The 18353-nt window shown below is 38.4% G+C and overlaps 1 protein-coding gene across 3 annotated transcripts; it reads left to right on the forward strand.

Moving 5' to 3' along the window:
- The first annotated feature begins 847 nt into the window (after nt 1-847).
- Nucleotides 848-15785, forward strand: LOC307138984 (uncharacterized protein). 3 transcript variants are annotated; one of them, XM_079837741.1, is made up of 5 exons: nt 848-898; nt 3717-3916; nt 5243-6473; nt 6616-6709; nt 13770-15785. In XM_079837741.1, the coding sequence occupies exons 2-4, from the start codon at nt 3883-3885 to the stop codon at nt 6680-6682; spliced, it is 1332 nt and encodes a 443-aa protein (XP_079693867.1). In that variant the 5' UTR covers nt 848-898; nt 3717-3882; the 3' UTR covers nt 6683-6709; nt 13770-15785. The 3 variants fall into 3 exon arrangements, with proteins under 3 accessions (XP_079693867.1, XP_079693869.1, XP_079693868.1); XM_079837742.1 differs by having other exon boundaries at nt 863-898; nt 3801-3916; XM_079837743.1 differs by lacking the exon at nt 13770-15785 and having other exon boundaries at nt 859-898; nt 6616-6810.
- The last annotated feature ends 2568 nt before the right edge of the window (nt 15786-18353 follow it).

Consider the following 18353-nt stretch of genomic DNA (forward strand, 5'->3'; position numbering starts at 1 on the left):
GGAAAGAGGACCTGAGGAGCGCAACCAAAAATGCATCTAACCACCATATTGCCAATTGCTAATTGCTGCGATCAGCATGACAGGTGTCTGAGAGGCAGCGCAGAAACGCCCTGCGCGATAACCCCGCCCTTGCGCCATAGCACATGGCCGGGAGAGAAGCGAAGTCGTTTCCAGGGGGGAGGGGAGGTTAATGTATTTGATTAAAGATTATAAGGGTAAATTAATTTTTTTAAATTAATGAACTGCACAGATAAATCATTTGTAGTAAACACTACAATATTACATATAAAAATACGAACTGTAAAATTTGATTTCATGCCGTCTTGAATGTTATTGAGCATACGTTACTGTTTGAGTAGGCAATGCCCCTTTTCTATTACAGTTTTAACTTATTAAATAATGAAAAATGTCATGCACTCAACATTTTGATTTGCAAAATTGTAAGGGGTTTAGAACACAGTTGGAGTCATTTTATTGATTATTATACTTATATTATACATGCAAGGGGTTAAAAACATTTTGACCGGTATCTATACAGTCAAATGGGAAATACTGTACACAGTCAAAATGGGAAACATGTTACACATTTATTAGTATATTTTTTTTTAATAAAAACGGTGTATAGTTGTAGCCTGTATCCATGAAGTAAACTACTGTTTTTGTGTCCATTCATTGACATTAAGCATGATCAAATGCTATGTTTTAAAATGTTGATCATTGTACATCATGATATGCATATTATATGATCATATGACAAAATCCATGTGAATACAGCTTATATTTGACAATCTCAGTGAAATACAGCGCCATCGGAGATCCTGATAGATGGCGCTAATGCTGTGTGAGAGAGTACAAGCTGCCAATACAGAAGAAGAGCCGGTGAGGCGAGCAGTTCACGGTATTTCTCATATTTACACACCATCACACACACACTTTATACAGTTTGATGAAGCGACAGCCTCATTTCTGTATTGTTCTCAACTTGAGCGTCTTTTCTGCCGTCTTCCTCCAGAAATACTAATTTAGTGCAGCAGTGAGAGGAACATGTTGAGTTCATTCCGACCTGAGCGAGTGTGTGTGTGTTTGTTTGTGTACGTGTTTGTGTGATTTTTTTTCGATGTTTTCGAGTGAGAACTGTTACTCAATGTCAAGTCAAAAGTCAAAGTTTGAGATCTGTGAGGGGAATGGATGGAAATCCATCTCAAGTGTTGCTGCTCACGTTTTATTTCTCCTCTTTTCACATCTTTGACTGATCAGACATCTTACATTACATTGTTAAAATATACTAAAACAGATAGCGTACTGCTAAATACACTATATTGAGCCTATAATGAGCCACGTGAGACATTTAAAATCTAGATGTAAATGTATATAGATAAATATAATAAAGTTTGATACAGAAAACATTACATATTTGTGCTGCTCCTTTATTTTTTAAAGGTTTGTTTTTAAAATCATCCATTTGGATCTAATTTCATTACTGCAGTGAATGTACTTATTATAAAATCAAACTAGATTCATATGGGCATATTATCCTGCTGTAGTTATTTATCTGAGCGTCATTGGTGTTTGTTTTTGTATTATTGGTGTTTTATCCATGTCGTATTGTGAGATATTACAGTATTGTCTTTCAGTAGAGCAGTTTAATAGTATTTTGTCATATATCCTGGTGTTTGTAAGAGCAAACAGTCAGAATAAAGTGAGATGATCTGCTGATGATCCTGAATGTCTTGTTGAATGAGTGTTGATAGTCTGAGGCTCATCAATATTAACAGAGCTGCTGAAAAGACTTTATTTCATCTCAATAGTTCCTGTTTTCACCTCATTTGTTATGATGTCTTCGGATCACCTGTAAAATGGCACTTAAAGCTCTTTTCATTGCTGTCAACAGATAACTGCATTTTTTCTTTTTTGCTTTCAATTTTTCTTACCATTATATATTTGGAATTTAAATTAAGTTATTAATTATTTTCTGTATTTCTGCCTATTGTATTATATTGTATTGTTTTTATTGAACTGAATTATGAACTGAATTGAGAGTAATCTATGAGAATATTACCAAATAAATGATACCATTATATCTGGCTCAGGGCTAGGGATGGGCGATACCAATCATTTTCTTTTCGTTCTGATACCAAGTACTTTCAAGACCAGTATCGATACTTTAAATATTTTAATTTGAATGATTTTATAATGCATTTTGAAAGCCATCGTAATTAATATTAAATAAACAGCAATAGACATTACTCCTTTTTTTGTTACATTTATTTAAAAGGACTGAACATTATTAATCAAATAAACATTTAACAATTTATATAACAAAAATATAATGTCACACAAATTGTAAATTTGTTTCAATGATTGTAAAATAATGTTTCTACATTTTTTTTCCCCAAAAAGGTTTTTGTGATGGAACAAGAGCATGATGAAAATGTTCCTCTTGAACCGGTTTCTGATCAACTCTCTTGCTTTTGAAAAAAGAAAAAGTGTGATTTGCACTGAAATCATCTAAAATATAATATATAAGGCTGTGTTACAGGCATAAAGAATTTATGTTAGTAAATCTTTCCCAGGTTAAACTATAATTTATTTAATAAACTAATTTTAAAAGTAAATTATCAAAAATTAGCCCAATATAAAAAGATATAGGCTAATGAAAAAATTTAAAATCCTACTGTTTAAATTAAAATGTCCAGTAAGTTATTATAATAAGTATATTCTTCATGAAATACTGTATTTAATCTTCATATCAGAAACAATCTGTATTGTATAGGTCTAAAGCATATATAAATAAACGTGACTAGACTATTTTAATCAAATAATTACATTTATGTAATCATCACTTGGTACCTATCATGAGGGTCGTGACTGTTTTACCTTCTCTGCTCGGCTCAGCTGTACTACTTCATGCTCTTTAGGGTGTTTAACTTTTAGATGCTTTGTCATGTTTGTGGTATTGCCACAATGGCGACTTGTTTGTTGAAAGATGTCACATGAAGCTTCATCGTTGTTAACTGGAGTGCAATAAGTCAAGTCATGACCGCAGCAATGCACTCGATTCTGTGCTGAGTGTGCTGAGAGAATGTGGCGCTTACCTCTGTGCCACTGACATGAATACATGATAAGCACAGACACAGCGGAAGAAGAAATAGTTCCCATTGACGTTCATATTTAAGTAAGTTTATATACTATACGGCCTACTACTATTATAAACATATTCTAAAATCACTTGTTTAAAATAAATCCCAGGTAGAATCGATATTTCAATGTGAGAATCGATACTTTCGATACAATGACAGTATCGGAAGTATCGATACTCTAGGATCGATCCGCCCATCCCTACTCAGGGCAGGGTGACTGGAATGAAATATGTACCTGCTTATGCATCCCTGTTTCAGGCCGGGATGGAAATGCTCAAATATGGTGAAGCCTTTGTCTCATGGCATTGATTATGTATGTATATGTTAGAGGCTGGACTCTTGAGTTACTTTTGCAAAAGCGCTCGTCTTTGTTAGATAATAATTTTTCTTGGATATTACAATTTTTTTCTCTCATCAAAACCTCAAGACTTCAAGAGTGCAAACTAACGTTTCAAAATATTTGAATGGAGTAGAATAATGTTATGGTTATGAGTTGAATGAGTAAGGCAGACATGCTCAGATGTGTCATTTAGTAAAAAAAACTAACTCGACTGAAATATTTTTGAATTTTGACAGATTAGCTTTTCCCATGGCAATCACATCATCAGTGAAGCTCCTCCCACATCAGTTGATCAATAAATGCTGGAATATTCCCATTAGGCTACAAGTGTGACGAGCACCAAAGCATCAGGAAGAGCTGAAATCTGCAAAGCCTGAGGACAGTGAGAACAGAACCTGCAGAATGAAACACACTAAAGATCCTGAAGAACAAAGAGGTTGGTGTTTATTCTTCATTCATTCATGATGCTGAAGGACATTCATGTTAGAAAGATTCAAACACAAGCACATCTAGAGAAGCAGTTTAACTATCAAATGGGTACAAAAGTTTCATTTTTGGTTTTTTACGAATGTTCAGTAAATGGAGGCTTGAGAAAAGTTACAAAGACTGTGAACTGAATTGTGGAGTTAGATTGTTAAACTGTTTTTCACCAATTCTGTGTTCAGAATTTTTTAGGCGCCTCAACACTATATATAACTACAGCCGCTGTATTAGCATCAGTAGTTCACCCGCTCACTCGCGAGTTACTGTTATTACCGTTAGTTACTACACCCTACATTTTGCTAGCTAAACAGCTTGGTCTCCTTATTTAAAGGGTTAGTTCACCCAATGAAAATTAAGCCGTCTGCCGGAAACTTGTTATTTTAGTTTGTAAAGTTTTAAATTAGTGCTGGGCGGTATGACCAAAAATGTTTATCACAGTATTTTCCAAAATTATAACGGTTTCGTGGTATATGACGGTATAGGTTGGTAACCTTGAGCATTTAAAAAATCTAACCCTGTATAACAACAAACTGACAAAACGAGGGAGAAACGCGGAAGAACATTTAAAAGGTCGAAGGATATTTGCAATGCATTTAAGAGCACTACAGTCTCTGAACAAATGACACACTGTCAGTTTAACACAGAAAGAATAAAGCAGTTACATTTTTTCCCATAAGTGGTTAACGTAGGGAATAATAGTGAATGAGGCTTTAGGGGGTGATTGGACTTACCATGGGCTGTGATGCGATCTCAGCTGTGCTCTCACTACAGTGCAACAGTGAAACGTGACTCCTCTCAAACACTGACACGCTGCGCCGTGCTCCGAATCTGGGATTCACTGATCATCCTCTATTACATTTGAGAGACGGCATCTTTCCCGCGTGTGGGCGTGGTTTCAGCACAGACAGCGGACACGTCCCCAGCATTTGAGAGCAGGGTATACTGCTTATTTTTTTAAATATTTTGATAACTTATTTATTACTTAAATTTGTCTGGGTGGTTAATAATTATCTGTGGTGTGACAAACTCAGAACACATATTTTAATATTGCTTTACAGGGACTTTAATGAAAAACACGACAAAAAAAAACAGTAAACTAACAAACTCGCTTAAATATGGGCTTTTACATTTCGCTTTGAAACTGAATCTTTTGCTGTCGTCTTGTCAGTCAGCTCCTGACTCTCGTGATGAATGAGATCTGACTCCTGCTGCTGGTCATTGAGCAGACATGTTCAGTTTTTAATTGTAGTGTCTGTTAAAAAAATTTCCTTCATTTCAGACCTGATGGAAGAGAACGAGGAGAGTGAAGAACTGAGTGAAGTGGAGGAGGAACATCATGTCAAACCTGGAGAAAAACCTTTGAGTCGCTCAAAAACTAAAAATACATTTTTAAAGAAAAGAAGAGCCAAGAAATCCACAACCTGCACTCAGTGTGGAAAGAGTTTCACAAACAAACAATGTCTTCAGCGTCACATGAGAGTTCACACTGGAGAGAAGCCGTACTCATGTGATCAGTGCGGAAAGAGTTTCACAAACAAGCAATGTCTTCGGCGTCACATGAGAGTTCACACTGGAGAGAAGCCGTACTCATGTGATCAGTGCGGAAAGAGTTTCACAAGGAAACAACGTCTAGAGATTCACATGAGGATCCACACTGGAGAGAAGCTGTTGACATGTGATCATTGCAGGAAGAGTTTCACAAACAAACGTAATCTTGAGATTCACAGGATAGTTCATACTGGAGAGAAGCCGTTCACATGTGATCAGTGCGGGAAGAGCTTCACACAAAGACCAAATCTTTGGCGACACATGAGGATCCACACTGGAGAGAAACCACACACATGTGATCAGTGTGAGAAGAGTTTTGCACAATCAGCACACCTTAAAGTTCACATGAGGATCCACACGGGAGAGAAGCTGTTCACATGTGATCAGTGCGGCAAAACATTTCTTAGGTCATCAAACCTGAAGACACACCTGATAGTTCATACGAAAGAGAAGCCACATTCATGTTCTGTGTGTGGAAAGAGTTTTTCGCTGCTGTATAGTCTACAACTACATCAGAAAATACACACTGGTGTGAGAGAGTACATGTGCTTTGAGTGTGGGAAGACTTTTACTTTAGCAAACAGTTTAAAACTCCACCAGAGAATTCACACTGGAGAAAAACCTTACAAGTGTTCATACTGTGACAAGAGATTCAATCAGTCGTCATATCTGAAAACACATGAGAGCATCCACACTGGAGAAAAACCTTACAAGTGTTCACACTGTGACAAGAGATTCAATCAGTCGTCATATCTAAAAACACACGAGAGGATCCACACTGGAGAGAAGCCGCACACGTGTGATCAGTGCGGAAAGAGTTTCTCTACTAAAAGTTACCTGAAGATACACATGAAGATCCATGCAGTGGAGAAACCACATCACCACAATCCATGCGGGGAGAGTTTCGCTCAGTTGTCTCCTTTATTCACTCGTACAAAGAACAATCACGGTCTGAAATCACAGTGAGTAGTTAATCTTTATTTGTTGAGAAACAGTCTTTTCTTTGTAAGTTAGTTTCTTATCAGTCACGATGAACGACAGGAGATTTTGTTGGTTGATCTCTTTTAATGTCTGCTGGAAATTAAACTTGTTTGTTTTGGGCAGAACTATCAGAAAGCCTCTGGAAGGAGAGGACGGAGAGAACGCCAGTGATCCAGAACCTGCAAAATGAAACCTCATGAGACTGAAGAACAAAGGGGTTGGTGTTTATTCTTCATTCTTTATTCATTAATCATGAGACTGAACAACATGCTGATGCTGACAAGATTTACATTGTTTCAGGTCAAGAATTAAAGTACATAGAACCCAAATATTTTTTTTTTCTTCTAGAACTGTATTTTGGACCAGCTGCAGTTTATTTATTAAGCGAGCAGGGCAACCACCCAGTAGAGCATTACAATAATCTAGCCTTGAGGTCATGAACGCATGAACTAATTGTTCAGCATTTTGCATTGAGAGCATGTGCCGTAATTTAGATATATTTTTAAGATGGTAGAATGCAGTTTTACAGATGCTAGAAAAGTGGCTTTCAAATGAGAGATTGTTATCAAAGGGCACACCCAAGTTCCTCACTGACCACGAGGACTTGACAGAGCAGCCATCAAGTGTTTGACAGTATTCTAGGTAGGCACGAAACGATTACCGATTTCACCATAAACCATGATAAAATTTTGCGACGGTTAGTAATATAGTTTAAAATTAAATTATCATTAAAACCGTGTGTGATTTTCAAGATTTTGAAAACTCGCAGTAAATCTTGGCCAGTCAGTGCCACGCCCGTTTCACACGTACTCCGTTTGCAGTGCGTATGCGGTGCATATTTTTTTCCGTACCCATGTTAACGGATTACCGCTTTCACACTGCACGCGGATGCTGTCCGTCAGTCCGTTCCAGGTGCGGTGCGTCTGCAGCAGTCTGGCGATCGTTTCCGTAACGAGTCTATTTTTTGCTATGCTGCACTGCAGAATTAAAGTGACAGAACATTGTTCGCTTTAAAATAAACATGTACTGACGCGAAAATCTAGTAATTTTACCACAGATGCATATAATTTAAAATATACTCTGTTTCAAAGTCAACACATGGCTTTTTTTTCTCGGGTAAAGCAAGGAAACGACCCCTTACCTGGCAATTAGGTTAAAAAAATTGAAATAATGGAGAGCACATACGTTCCTGGAGGGGGAAAAACAAAGGTCTTTATGACCTGCTTTTAAAAAGGTTTAAAAACGAAAGAAAAGACAAGAGTCGGCTGTTTTTGTATATAGCCTATTGTAAGTTTCTAATTTAAAATGTTTATAGGCTATACGTTATATTTAAATGTTTTGCCACTTGTGTGAGATAAATCTAGGCTATAAATATAAATAATTAATTGAATAAAACGTTGTTTAAATGTACTACTACGTTAAAACGTGACATCTATGAAAGTGTAAACAAAGAGAATTGCAATTCTGACAAGCCATGTTCAGTAACAACTTTTGGATTTGAAAAAAAAAAAATGAATAAATGCTGTGTTTGTGGTATAGGCTACAACCGCGGATCAGTTGCGCGCTGCAAACGCAGCATATATGAAAGCACAACAGCACGTGCTGCTCCTGCGGGCGTCAGTCTGACGCAGGGGCAGTGCGCAACGCTGTTTTTGAATGAGAAGAAATGGCAGAAGGCAGTGACAGCGCCGGCGGGAGATTGTTCAGCCTTATAAAAGGACCACATCTGAGGTGTGGTCATATTTTGGCTTTTACAAAAGTCCTGAGGGAAACTTAATCGAAGATGGTCATCCTGTCTGAAGATCATGCCGCAGTAATAGGGGGAAACACTTCAAAACTACGAACACAAGGCAAGTGGATTTTGACCTCAATACCAAAACTACGTCTGGGAAATAATAACGTGAAGCGAGCGAACAAATTCAGACAAGACTAGGGTGACATTTAAGGGATAAAAATCAGGGCTTGACATTAACAGCCGCCATTTGTGGGTGTAACATTATTTCAGCTGCACACTAGCCACTTTGGCGGTTGAACTTATTATCAGTGTTGTGCCAGTTCACAGCTTTTCTGAACTAGTTCAAGTTCAGTTCATACATGCTCAAAGTGAACAGTTCACGTTCAAAGTTCACAATTTTAATTCTGAACTAGTTCAAAGTTCAGTTCATTTTACTTTTTTCGTGAGATATTCAAATAAATACTTTTTTTCACACTACGAGCTAGAAATCACTATACGTTCCTTGAAGCTGCTCATTGTAGACATTTGCTCATGACACTGCAATTGTGGGTTTCTTACCAGGTGATGAAACTTGCAGCAGTACAGACAAGGTAGACCAGTTCTATACTTAGTGCAATGAAATCTACCAGCATTTAATTAAAAAAAGAAAATATAATATGAAATATGTATATATTATTTGATATATATGATATTATATATACATATGTGTGTGTATGAAATGAGCAAAACTCTTGAATGAAGGTAATGAAGGCAAAACTCAAAGGCACAAAAAACTTCCACTAGCCATTTTTTTTAAAATTGCAGCGCTTTCTCTCACTCTCGTCTTTGGTCTGTCTCTCTCTCTCTCTCTCTCTCTCTCTCTCTCGCTCCTCTAGCCCTCCGCGCTCTCGTCGTTGCCTGCTACGCGGCGTTGCTATGCCTACCCCGCTCTGCTGCAATTCATCACGGTTAACGTTGTGCGGAAGCCAGTATGCTATTCAACTATTCTCAGCCGGACACTACGTTGCCCGCAATGCATTGCGCACACAATGTCAAAACCATTTCTGTCTGGTGATACATGATTTAAGCGGCACCAGCGAGAATACAGGAGGGAGGAACTTTCTCTCGTTGCGTTTCAAAAGAGAAAACAGATGTCACTCAGTTTTCAATGGAAAACAAATTCCAACGTTCATTTACAGTGATGTCTGCCGTTCATGACACATAATGTGAACTAATTCACGTTCAAGTTCTTTATTAAAAAATGTGTTGCGTTCAGTTCAACGTTCACGAAAAAATGAGCGTGTTCAATGAACGCGTTCTTTTGAACTCGTTCACGCACAACACTGCTTATTATAGTCTTCTCAAAAGCCATCCGTTATAATCGCGTTGCGCATTATAACCACTCACACGTGTTTCTATTGAGTTTATGAATGCAATGTCTAATAATCAGAGGCGTTCAGATTAGCCAGAGTTTTTCACGTTTTTCAAACTTCAATAGCATTTGAAGAGAATGACAGTCATAAAACTGACTATAAAGTGTTCATCTAGGTGTCAGGTATGATGCACACCTTTTGATATTTAATAAAATAAACTGGCAAATCATATGGAAATATGGATATGCATTATTTCACTAGGATACTGTTTGGGCTCTTACACAAAATATGCTAGATTTAAATGTATCATATCTGAAAGAACACTGTAAATATATTCCCAAGCAATATTCTCATCAGAGATAATATTAGAGATTTAATTTACACCAAATTATTATTAGTTATGCGTTGCTATTGACGACGGCCATTATAAGGAAGTAAATCCCACAGAATAGAATCTAGCTAAAAAAAGTGCATAGAGCAAAGTGCATATAAAATATAAAACTTGTTGAAATGTTTTAAGTGTGTGCATCTGTTCTTTTTGAACACTTTCATCTCATTTGAAGAAAACCGTGATAATATTGATAACCGTGATAATTTGGGTCACTATAATCGTGATGTGAAATTTCCATAGCGTTTCATCCCTAATTCTAGGTTACTACTTGTGGAGCTTTTTTGTCCAATAATTAAAAATTCTGCTTTTTTTGAATTAAGTTGCAGGAAATTATTAGTCATCCAATTTTTTATATCAGCTATGCATTACGTTAATCTTGTGAATTTGTAAATTTCGTCAATCTTGTGAATTTGTAAATTTCGTCAGAGTGTGAAGAAATATAGAGCTGAGTATCGTCAGCATAACAATGAAAACTAACGCCATGCTTCCTAATGATATGTCCCAGTGGTAGCATGTACAGGGTGAAAAGCAATGGTCCTAGCGCTGAGCCCTGCGGTACTCCATACTGAACTTTTGATTCGGTCTGACATCTCTTCGTTTACTGCTACAAACTGATAACGGTCAGATAAGTATGATTTAAACCATGCCAATGCAATTCCAGTAATGCCAACATAATTTTCGAGTCTATTCAAAAGAATGGTGTGGGCAATAGTGTTGAATGGCGTGCTTAGATCGAGTAACACTCAGGGCAGTCGCGGATAAGACATTTCCCTTGTGGTTATTATGGGTGGCACAATAGCGTGATATGCGGTATTACCTCCATTTTTTTTTTTTTTTTAACAAACCTAATTTATCCTGATTTTACTGCATTTTCCCATTTAAAAAATAAAAGAAATCAAAGAATTCTAAAGTATCACATGAAAACAACGTGAGGGCCTATGTGAAAATACAGATCATTTTGGGTATGGTCGTTGACGTGGAGGTTGTCCGTCACTTCAGTAGGTCTCCAAGAGTCTTTTTCTTTTCTGCAGGTGGCTCCACCACTTGCCCTTCGTCTCCAACCACTCCCACCATCTCTTCGTTGAGTGCGGCTGTCGTCTCTAACCACTCCCACCATCTCTTCGTTGAGTGCGGCTGTCGTCTCTGTGTCATTGATTTGATCGACCCTATATCGATCTACTAATTAGCCTACCAAAATACAACCCCAAATCAGAAAAAGTTGGGACAGTATGGAAAACGCAAAAAAAAAGAAAAAAAAAGAAGTGATTTCTAAATTGACTTTGACTTGTATTTCATTGCAGACAATATGAACATGTTTTGTCTGGTCAACTTCATGTCATTTGTAAATATGCATCCTTTCCTGTCATTCAGACCTGCAACACATTTAAAAAAAAGTTGGGACAGTAAAGCATTTACCACTTTGTAATGTTGCCATTCCTTTTCACAACACTTAAAAGACGTTTAGGGACTGAAGACACCAAGTGATGAAGTGTTTCAGGTGTAATTTTGTCCAATTCTTCCTGCAAACAAGTCTTAAGGTGGGCAACAGTACGGGGTCTTCGTTGTCGCATTTTGCGCTTCAAAATCCGCCACACATTCTCTATTGGAGACAGGTCGGGACTGCAGGCAGGCCAGTCAAGTACCGGTACCCTCTTTCTCCACAGCCAGGACTTTGTAATGTGTGCAGAATGTGGTTTTGCATTGTCTTGTTGAAATATGCATGGACGTCCCTGGAAAAGATGTCTTCTTGAAGGCAGCATATTATGCTCCTAAATCTCTATGTACTTTTCAGCATTAATGGTGCCTTCACAGAAGTGCAAGTTACCTTTGCCAAGGGCACTGACTGACAGACCCTGGCTTTTGGACTTGTTGCTGGTAACAGTCTGGATGATCCTCCTTCTTCTTTGGTCCGGAGCACACGGCGTCCATTCCTCCCAAAAAATACCTCAAATACTGATTCATCTGACCACAGTACACGTTTCCACTGTGTGATGGTCCATCCCAGATGCCTCCGAGCCCAGAGAAGTCGACGGCGCTTCTGGACACTGTTAACATAGGGCTTCCTTTTGGCACAGTACAGTTTTAACTGGCATTTGTGGATGTAACTACGTATTGTGGTACTTGACAAAGGTTTGCCAAAGTAGTCCTGAGCCAATGTGGTGATATCGCTTATAGATGAATGACGATTCTTGATGCAGTGCCGCCTGAGGGATCGGAGATCACGGTTGTTCAGCTTAGGCTTGCGCCCTTGTCCTTTACGCACTGAAATTCCTCCAGATTCCTTGAATCTTTTAATTATGTTATGCACTGTTGAATGTGAAATATCCAAATCTCTTCCTATCTTTCTTTGAGGAACATTGTTTTTAAACATTTCAATAATTTTCTCTCGTATTTGTTGGCAAACTGGCGATCCTCGGCCCATCTTTGCTCCTAAAGGATTAGACCTTTCTTGGATGCTGCTTTTGTACCAAATCATAAATCACAATCACCTGTTGACATCACCTGTTTCAAATCAATCATCATTATTTAACCATTTTACCTCATTACTAGCCCTAAATTGCTCCTGTCCCAACTTTTTTTGAAATGTGTTGCAGGTCTGAATGACAGGAAAGGATGCATATTTACAAATGACATGAAGTTGACCAGACAAAACATGAGATATTTTGTGTTCATATTGTCTGCAATGAAATACAAGTCAAAGTAAATTTAGAAATCACTTTTTTTTTTTTTTTTTTCATTTTCCATACTGTCCCAACTTTTTCTGATTTGGGGTTGTAAATTATAGGCTATACATTTTTAATTAGGCTATTTATTAGTTTCAATATATTTTTACTAAACTAAAATTACATTTAAATTATCCCGACTGCAAAATAATTCATATTCTTTAAATGTGCACAGACAGATATGGACATTTAAATTGAGCTGAAATTAGCCTAAATATGTTTTTTCTTCAATGTATCTTACCTTTTGAAATAATTTGTTTCAAAATGTTTATTTTAAACGTAAAATATATTTAATCCAGCAACAGACAAGTATGTGACAGTTTATTGTTTAATTTAACTGGCGATGTGACATTAGGTTTTGGGACGAGCGCCTGCCATTGTTTCAGTAAGCCTGTTCAGAATAAATGAAACACCGGATACAAACCGTTTGCGGGAAAATGACAGTCGTAACACTCTTGTATCATTATTAATTTATATAACATTAAATGCACAGTGACGAATTGTAAAACAAGAAGGCCACAGCCACAAAAAAAACCTGAACACTGTGGTTGCCGCGGTTTCTGTGGTTGCTTTCCTTCCTCTGCGGTTGCTTTCCTTCCTCTGCGGTTGGCTTGTCAATAGCGCGGTATTACAATATTGCGGTTATATTACGACAGCCCTAGTAACACTAATAGAGATACAACCATGATCGGATGATAAGAGTAAATCATTTGTAATGAGAGCAGTCTCAGTACTATGGTACGGTCTAAATCCTGACTGTAAATCCTCACAGATACCATTTCTTTCTAAAAGGAGCATAATTGTGAGGACACTGCCTTTTCTAGTATTTTGACAGGAAAGGTAGATTCGGTTTTTAGGTAATAGGCTTAAAAACAGCCTAGAGTTTCATAGTGATTTATAACACAAATCATCTTCATAACATTAAAACAGATCATAATCGTGTACAGCAGTTGTCGAGCAGATTTGATGGGATTCAAATGACTATTGAACTCTCCTGTGATCTTGACTTTGAGCTTCACTTTTCTCTTCACATTTGTTTCTCGTTTTGAAATCTCACATGATTTTGTTTCTTTTAGACTTGATGGACGTGAACAAGAAATGAAAAACAGAAGCCAAAAAAATCTGTCACTGCCCTCAAATAATGATTCACATGTGAATCAAGGCTGAAGATTCACATGAGGATCCACAGCGGTGAGAGACCTTACACACAGGATCAATGCGGGAAGAGTTTCATCCTCCGTTCTGAAAACACATCTGCCTTCATTCTGAAGAAGACACACAGGAAAAAAACTTTCAAGGCATCGTTCAGGAGCTGGAGACCATAACACTTTTAACAGAGACATGTGTGATATTCAAATGAGAATTGTTTTCAGCCACCATATTTATCATTGATCATTCGTATGATGGGATTGGCGGCATATGTTGCCTTCGTGTCTCACTCTGCTATGTTTTTGTTTATGCTCGTAAAACTGAATCCAGTCACATTTTAGTGTGTATTTGTGGTTCAAGTACGACAAAAGTCCTAAGGTCTTGGCCCACTCCATCAGTTTATACAGTGAAGACCATGCAGTGTGATTTTACATTTGATTAATGTATTCAGCTTCTTTTAGGCTATTTACCTGAATACTACTGTTAGTTTAGTTTTTTTTCTTTAGTCTACATGCTAACAGTATGAACACTGTGCTAAGATCACAATACTGTACAGATTATTATTATCATGTATCAGGGAACAGCAAAGCTGGTATTGGTCATCTAGGAGTAGCCTATTGATACTTACCAATATCAGAAACTAATAAATATGACCATCAGGCATAAGTCACACTCGTTAATATCTGTTAGCGGTTTCACATCCCGACTGATTTGATAGTTAGCAAATGTTTAAAAACACGATTTGCGGTGCTTAATTCTTTAAAGGTCCCATGTCGTGGATGTTTTAAATGATTTTTTAATGTTTCCTGAGGTTTACTTATATTGTTTTTACATCATAAAATGTCATAATTTAGAAATAAAAGGCATTTTTCTCTATACTGATATTAGACCTCTGGCTTCAATGCTCTGTTTCAAGGGGCATGTCTGCTGTGAGACTTCAGTGAAAACGCATCTTTGCATTTGAAATGAGTATTAGATTATATAGCGGAGGGGGCGTAGTTTAGCGAGGTCTGCAAGCGCTGCCAGAGAGAGACAGAGACTCGGAGAGCTGCAGAAATATTGCTGAGAAAGTTATATTGTACTGAGTTGTTGAGAGCGCTGTGAGCGCGAGTTTATTTTGTTTTGATCTGAGAGTTCTGAATAAACACGAGTCCCAGCCACGCGACCTGTCTTCTTCCTCCTTCTTCTACCAGCTGTAACATGTGGAACCCCTCTAAACCCACTAAACTATGTTTTTTTTTTTTTTTTACTATTACAGCTGTCAGTGATGCGCGGCTTGGTCCAAAATGAAAAATGTGCAAAAATGTGGCCTGCGGTCACCCGCGGTTACGAGTCATCCAAAAATATTTTTAATGATATTCGGGTCGCGGTCGGTCGGGTCGTCAATAAATCCTTATTTACCTTTTGAATGTTGAGCGTTATTAACTTTTGAATAAATGCTGACGCGGGACAAAATGCCCGAATTCCCAACTCGTTGAACTGAGCAATGCCATTGTACCATTTTAATAGGCTACTTTTAAATGCATATAGCTCAGTAAAGTCATTTTTATGTATTTTCTGAGAGGGGGCGGGATTTTTGTTGGGAAAGTCGGGGGAGAGATGCACACTTCGATTAGACTGGATAAACACATGCAGCATCTTAATTGTTAAGAAAATGAAACAAAATATATAAATCAAGCCTTTATTACTTAACACTTGGCTATATCATACAGCATTCAGAAAAAGAACAGTTTGCACTCCTAAGGGCTTTCACACTGTACTGGCCTCACTAAACGTATGTGTATTTAGCTATCCAGTGCGTATAAACAGCCTGGTGAGGTGAACAAAGAAAAGAGATGATGCTTTATCCCGAGGTCCTTTTTCTCCTCTCCTTTATTTTACACACAGCAGAGCAAAAAACAAGCTGTAAAACTGTAAACACAAATAAAAGTACCTATTAACTCAAATTGCCTTCTTCAATCATTTCCAAAACCAAATGCAACACATACATCGTTTTCTACTAAGCATGAGCTGCCATTACACGGGACACAGAGGAATCTACACTTAAATTTTCTTACTACACACCTTGAGAAAACGACTAATATAAAACGCCTTCTATTACACACCGTGTTACTCACCAGCATTGCCCCCGAGGGGAAACACATCTGAATGTAGTTTGAAGAAACTTGACAACAGAATTTACACAGCACTGAGTACAACTCGCTATGGAAAAGACGTGAAAACTCACTGAACGCTAATCTCGTTCCAAACGAGAATACAACAGGAAATAGAAACTGTACACCAAACCTGCCATTACCACAAGTGTCCGGTAGAGGGCGTTAACGTACTGCAAATAATTAAAGAAACACAAAATGCATGAATGGATGCTCATTAAGACCAACACACTCCCTGCCTGGTATCTTAAGGATACCACATCTGTTACCTTTTAAATGCACACACTTTACTTAAACACAAGTAACGTCCTGTTTAGGGGAGAAAAGTAAGACAAGTTCAGTTACAGGTCTTTTAAACACTTTAGGAGTGCCGTGACGAATCACTCTGATATCTACAGTCCTGACAACATTATCTCTGCTGGGAAAAGTTTTGATGACCACTGCCATTGGCCAGTGGTTCCTTGGCACTGCATTGTCTTTCATCAAGATGAAGTCTCCTTCTCGCAAGTTAGGCTTTTTGTCCTGCCACTTGGCACGACTTTGCAGGGTGCTCAGGTATTCACGTTGCCATTTGTGCCAAAATGTCTCTGCAAGATGTTGTACCAGCTTCCATTGGTGACGGATGATCTCTGCCTTGCCAAAGTCAGGCGGAGGCGATGATGGGGCTCCTGTCTTTTGTGTCAGAAGCATGGAGGGGGTAAGTATGAGAGGGTTCTCGGGGTCAGTTGACACGGGCAGCAGGGGTCTCGCATTCATAATTGCACACACCTCTGCCATGAGTGTGACGAGGACCTCGTGTGTCAATGAAGAGAAGCGTTGCTGCAGGAACATGGAGTCTAGGATGCGACGGGCCACTCCGATAAGTCGCTCCCAGGCACCTCCCATATGGGAGGCGTGCGGGGGGTTGAAAATCCATGTGCATTGTTGGTCTTGTAGGTAACGTTGCATGTCTGCGTCATCTTCCAGATTCAATTCTTTTGCAGCACCAGTAAAGTTAGTGCCTCTGTCAGACCTAATCTGTGTGGCAGGGCCTCTGATGGAGAAAAATCTCCGTAGAGCATTTATGAAACTAGATGCACTCAGTGTCTCTATCACTTCAATGTGTACAGCACGCACACACAGACAGGTGAACATTACCGCCCACCTTTTGCTGTTTGCTTGTCCTCCTCTCGTCCGACGGCTGATTACCTGAGACATATCCAGCTGCAGCCCCGCAGCCCACCAGTTTCAGAACACCACCCACAGAACGGAAGTGAGAGGCAACGAGATAAGCATGGCAGAAAGCACGGTGAGTCGTCTCAAATGTTTTTGCCATCGTATGGTTAATAATTATTTAATTAAGTTAAACATTTATATGCTAGATATTTATTTTGTGATTGTCTTTATCATCTTACTGAAGCTTGAATTTGTTGTCAAGCTTTAACAGGTTTTCTGTGGGTGGTTTATTTTCGGATCGCGTATTGTATTGTATGTGCTTTGCGGTAGAAGTTAGTTTGAAGACATTAATTATCCATGAATATAAACCGTTTCTTCCACTTTCCTTTGTTATATACTTTGTTTGTGACTTAATGTTACCTTATAGTTGAGCTTTTTTTAATCCCATTTGTCAACGTTGAGATAATTGTGTGGTGATTTCATCTCTTGTAGAGACACATTACGATTCAGAGAGGTAACGCATTACCTGAGCTGCAGCAGTGCAACAAGTGTTGCAGCAATTACCATTGCCCTTTTTGCTCAGTCAGTGTGTTTAAGCCAGCCAGACTGATAAAATTACAAAGTCACATTGAAAGCCACGTCAACAAGGCAGTTGTCTATGGAGGTATGTATGGTATGTATGTATGTCTGTCTGTCTGTCTGTCTGTCTGTCTGTCTGTCTGTCTGTCTGTCTGTCTGTCTGTCTATCTATCTATCTAAATATTATTATAATAATTTATTTTTTTAGGCTTCACTATATACAGATGTGGACTTGGCTGTAGAACAGCAATGCATCACCACTGCCCATACTGTACTACAACAGTCTTAAGAATAAGAGATTTTGAAATTCATGTAAAGATTTGCACACAAAGACAACTTCCAACTTTGGCCACAACACCATCTACATCGACTGCAGCACTGACAACAGCACTGACAACACCATCTACATCCACTGCAGCACTGACAACACCATCTACATCCACTGCAGCACTGACAACACCATCTACATCCACTGCAGCACTGACAACACCATCTACATCCACTGCAGCACTGACAAACCCATCTACATCCACTGCAGCACTGACAACAGCACTAACAACACCATCTACATCCACTGCAGTGCTGACCACACCAGCAGTCTCCTCAGAAAGGGTTTGTGTGCGG

Source organism: Gobio gobio (genome assembly GCF_949357685.1).
Source record: "Gobio gobio genome assembly, chromosome: 1".
NCBI lineage: Eukaryota > Metazoa > Chordata > Actinopteri > Cypriniformes > Gobionidae > Gobio > Gobio gobio.

What these genes read in the sequence shown, in the direction of transcription:
- LOC307138984 (XM_079837741.1), top strand. Translation starts at nt 3,883, where the DNA reads ATGAAACACACTAAAGATCCTGAAGAACAAAGAG. An exon ending in AGATCCTGAAGAACAAAGAG is followed by an intron (nt 3,917 to 5,242) that starts GTTGGTGTTTAT and finishes CCTTCATTTCAG; the next exon opens with ACCTGATGGAAGAGAACGAG. An exon ending in AATCACGGTCTGAAATCACA is followed by an intron (nt 6,474 to 6,615) that starts GTGAGTAGTTAA and finishes TGTTTTGGGCAG; the next exon opens with AACTATCAGAAAGCCTCTGG.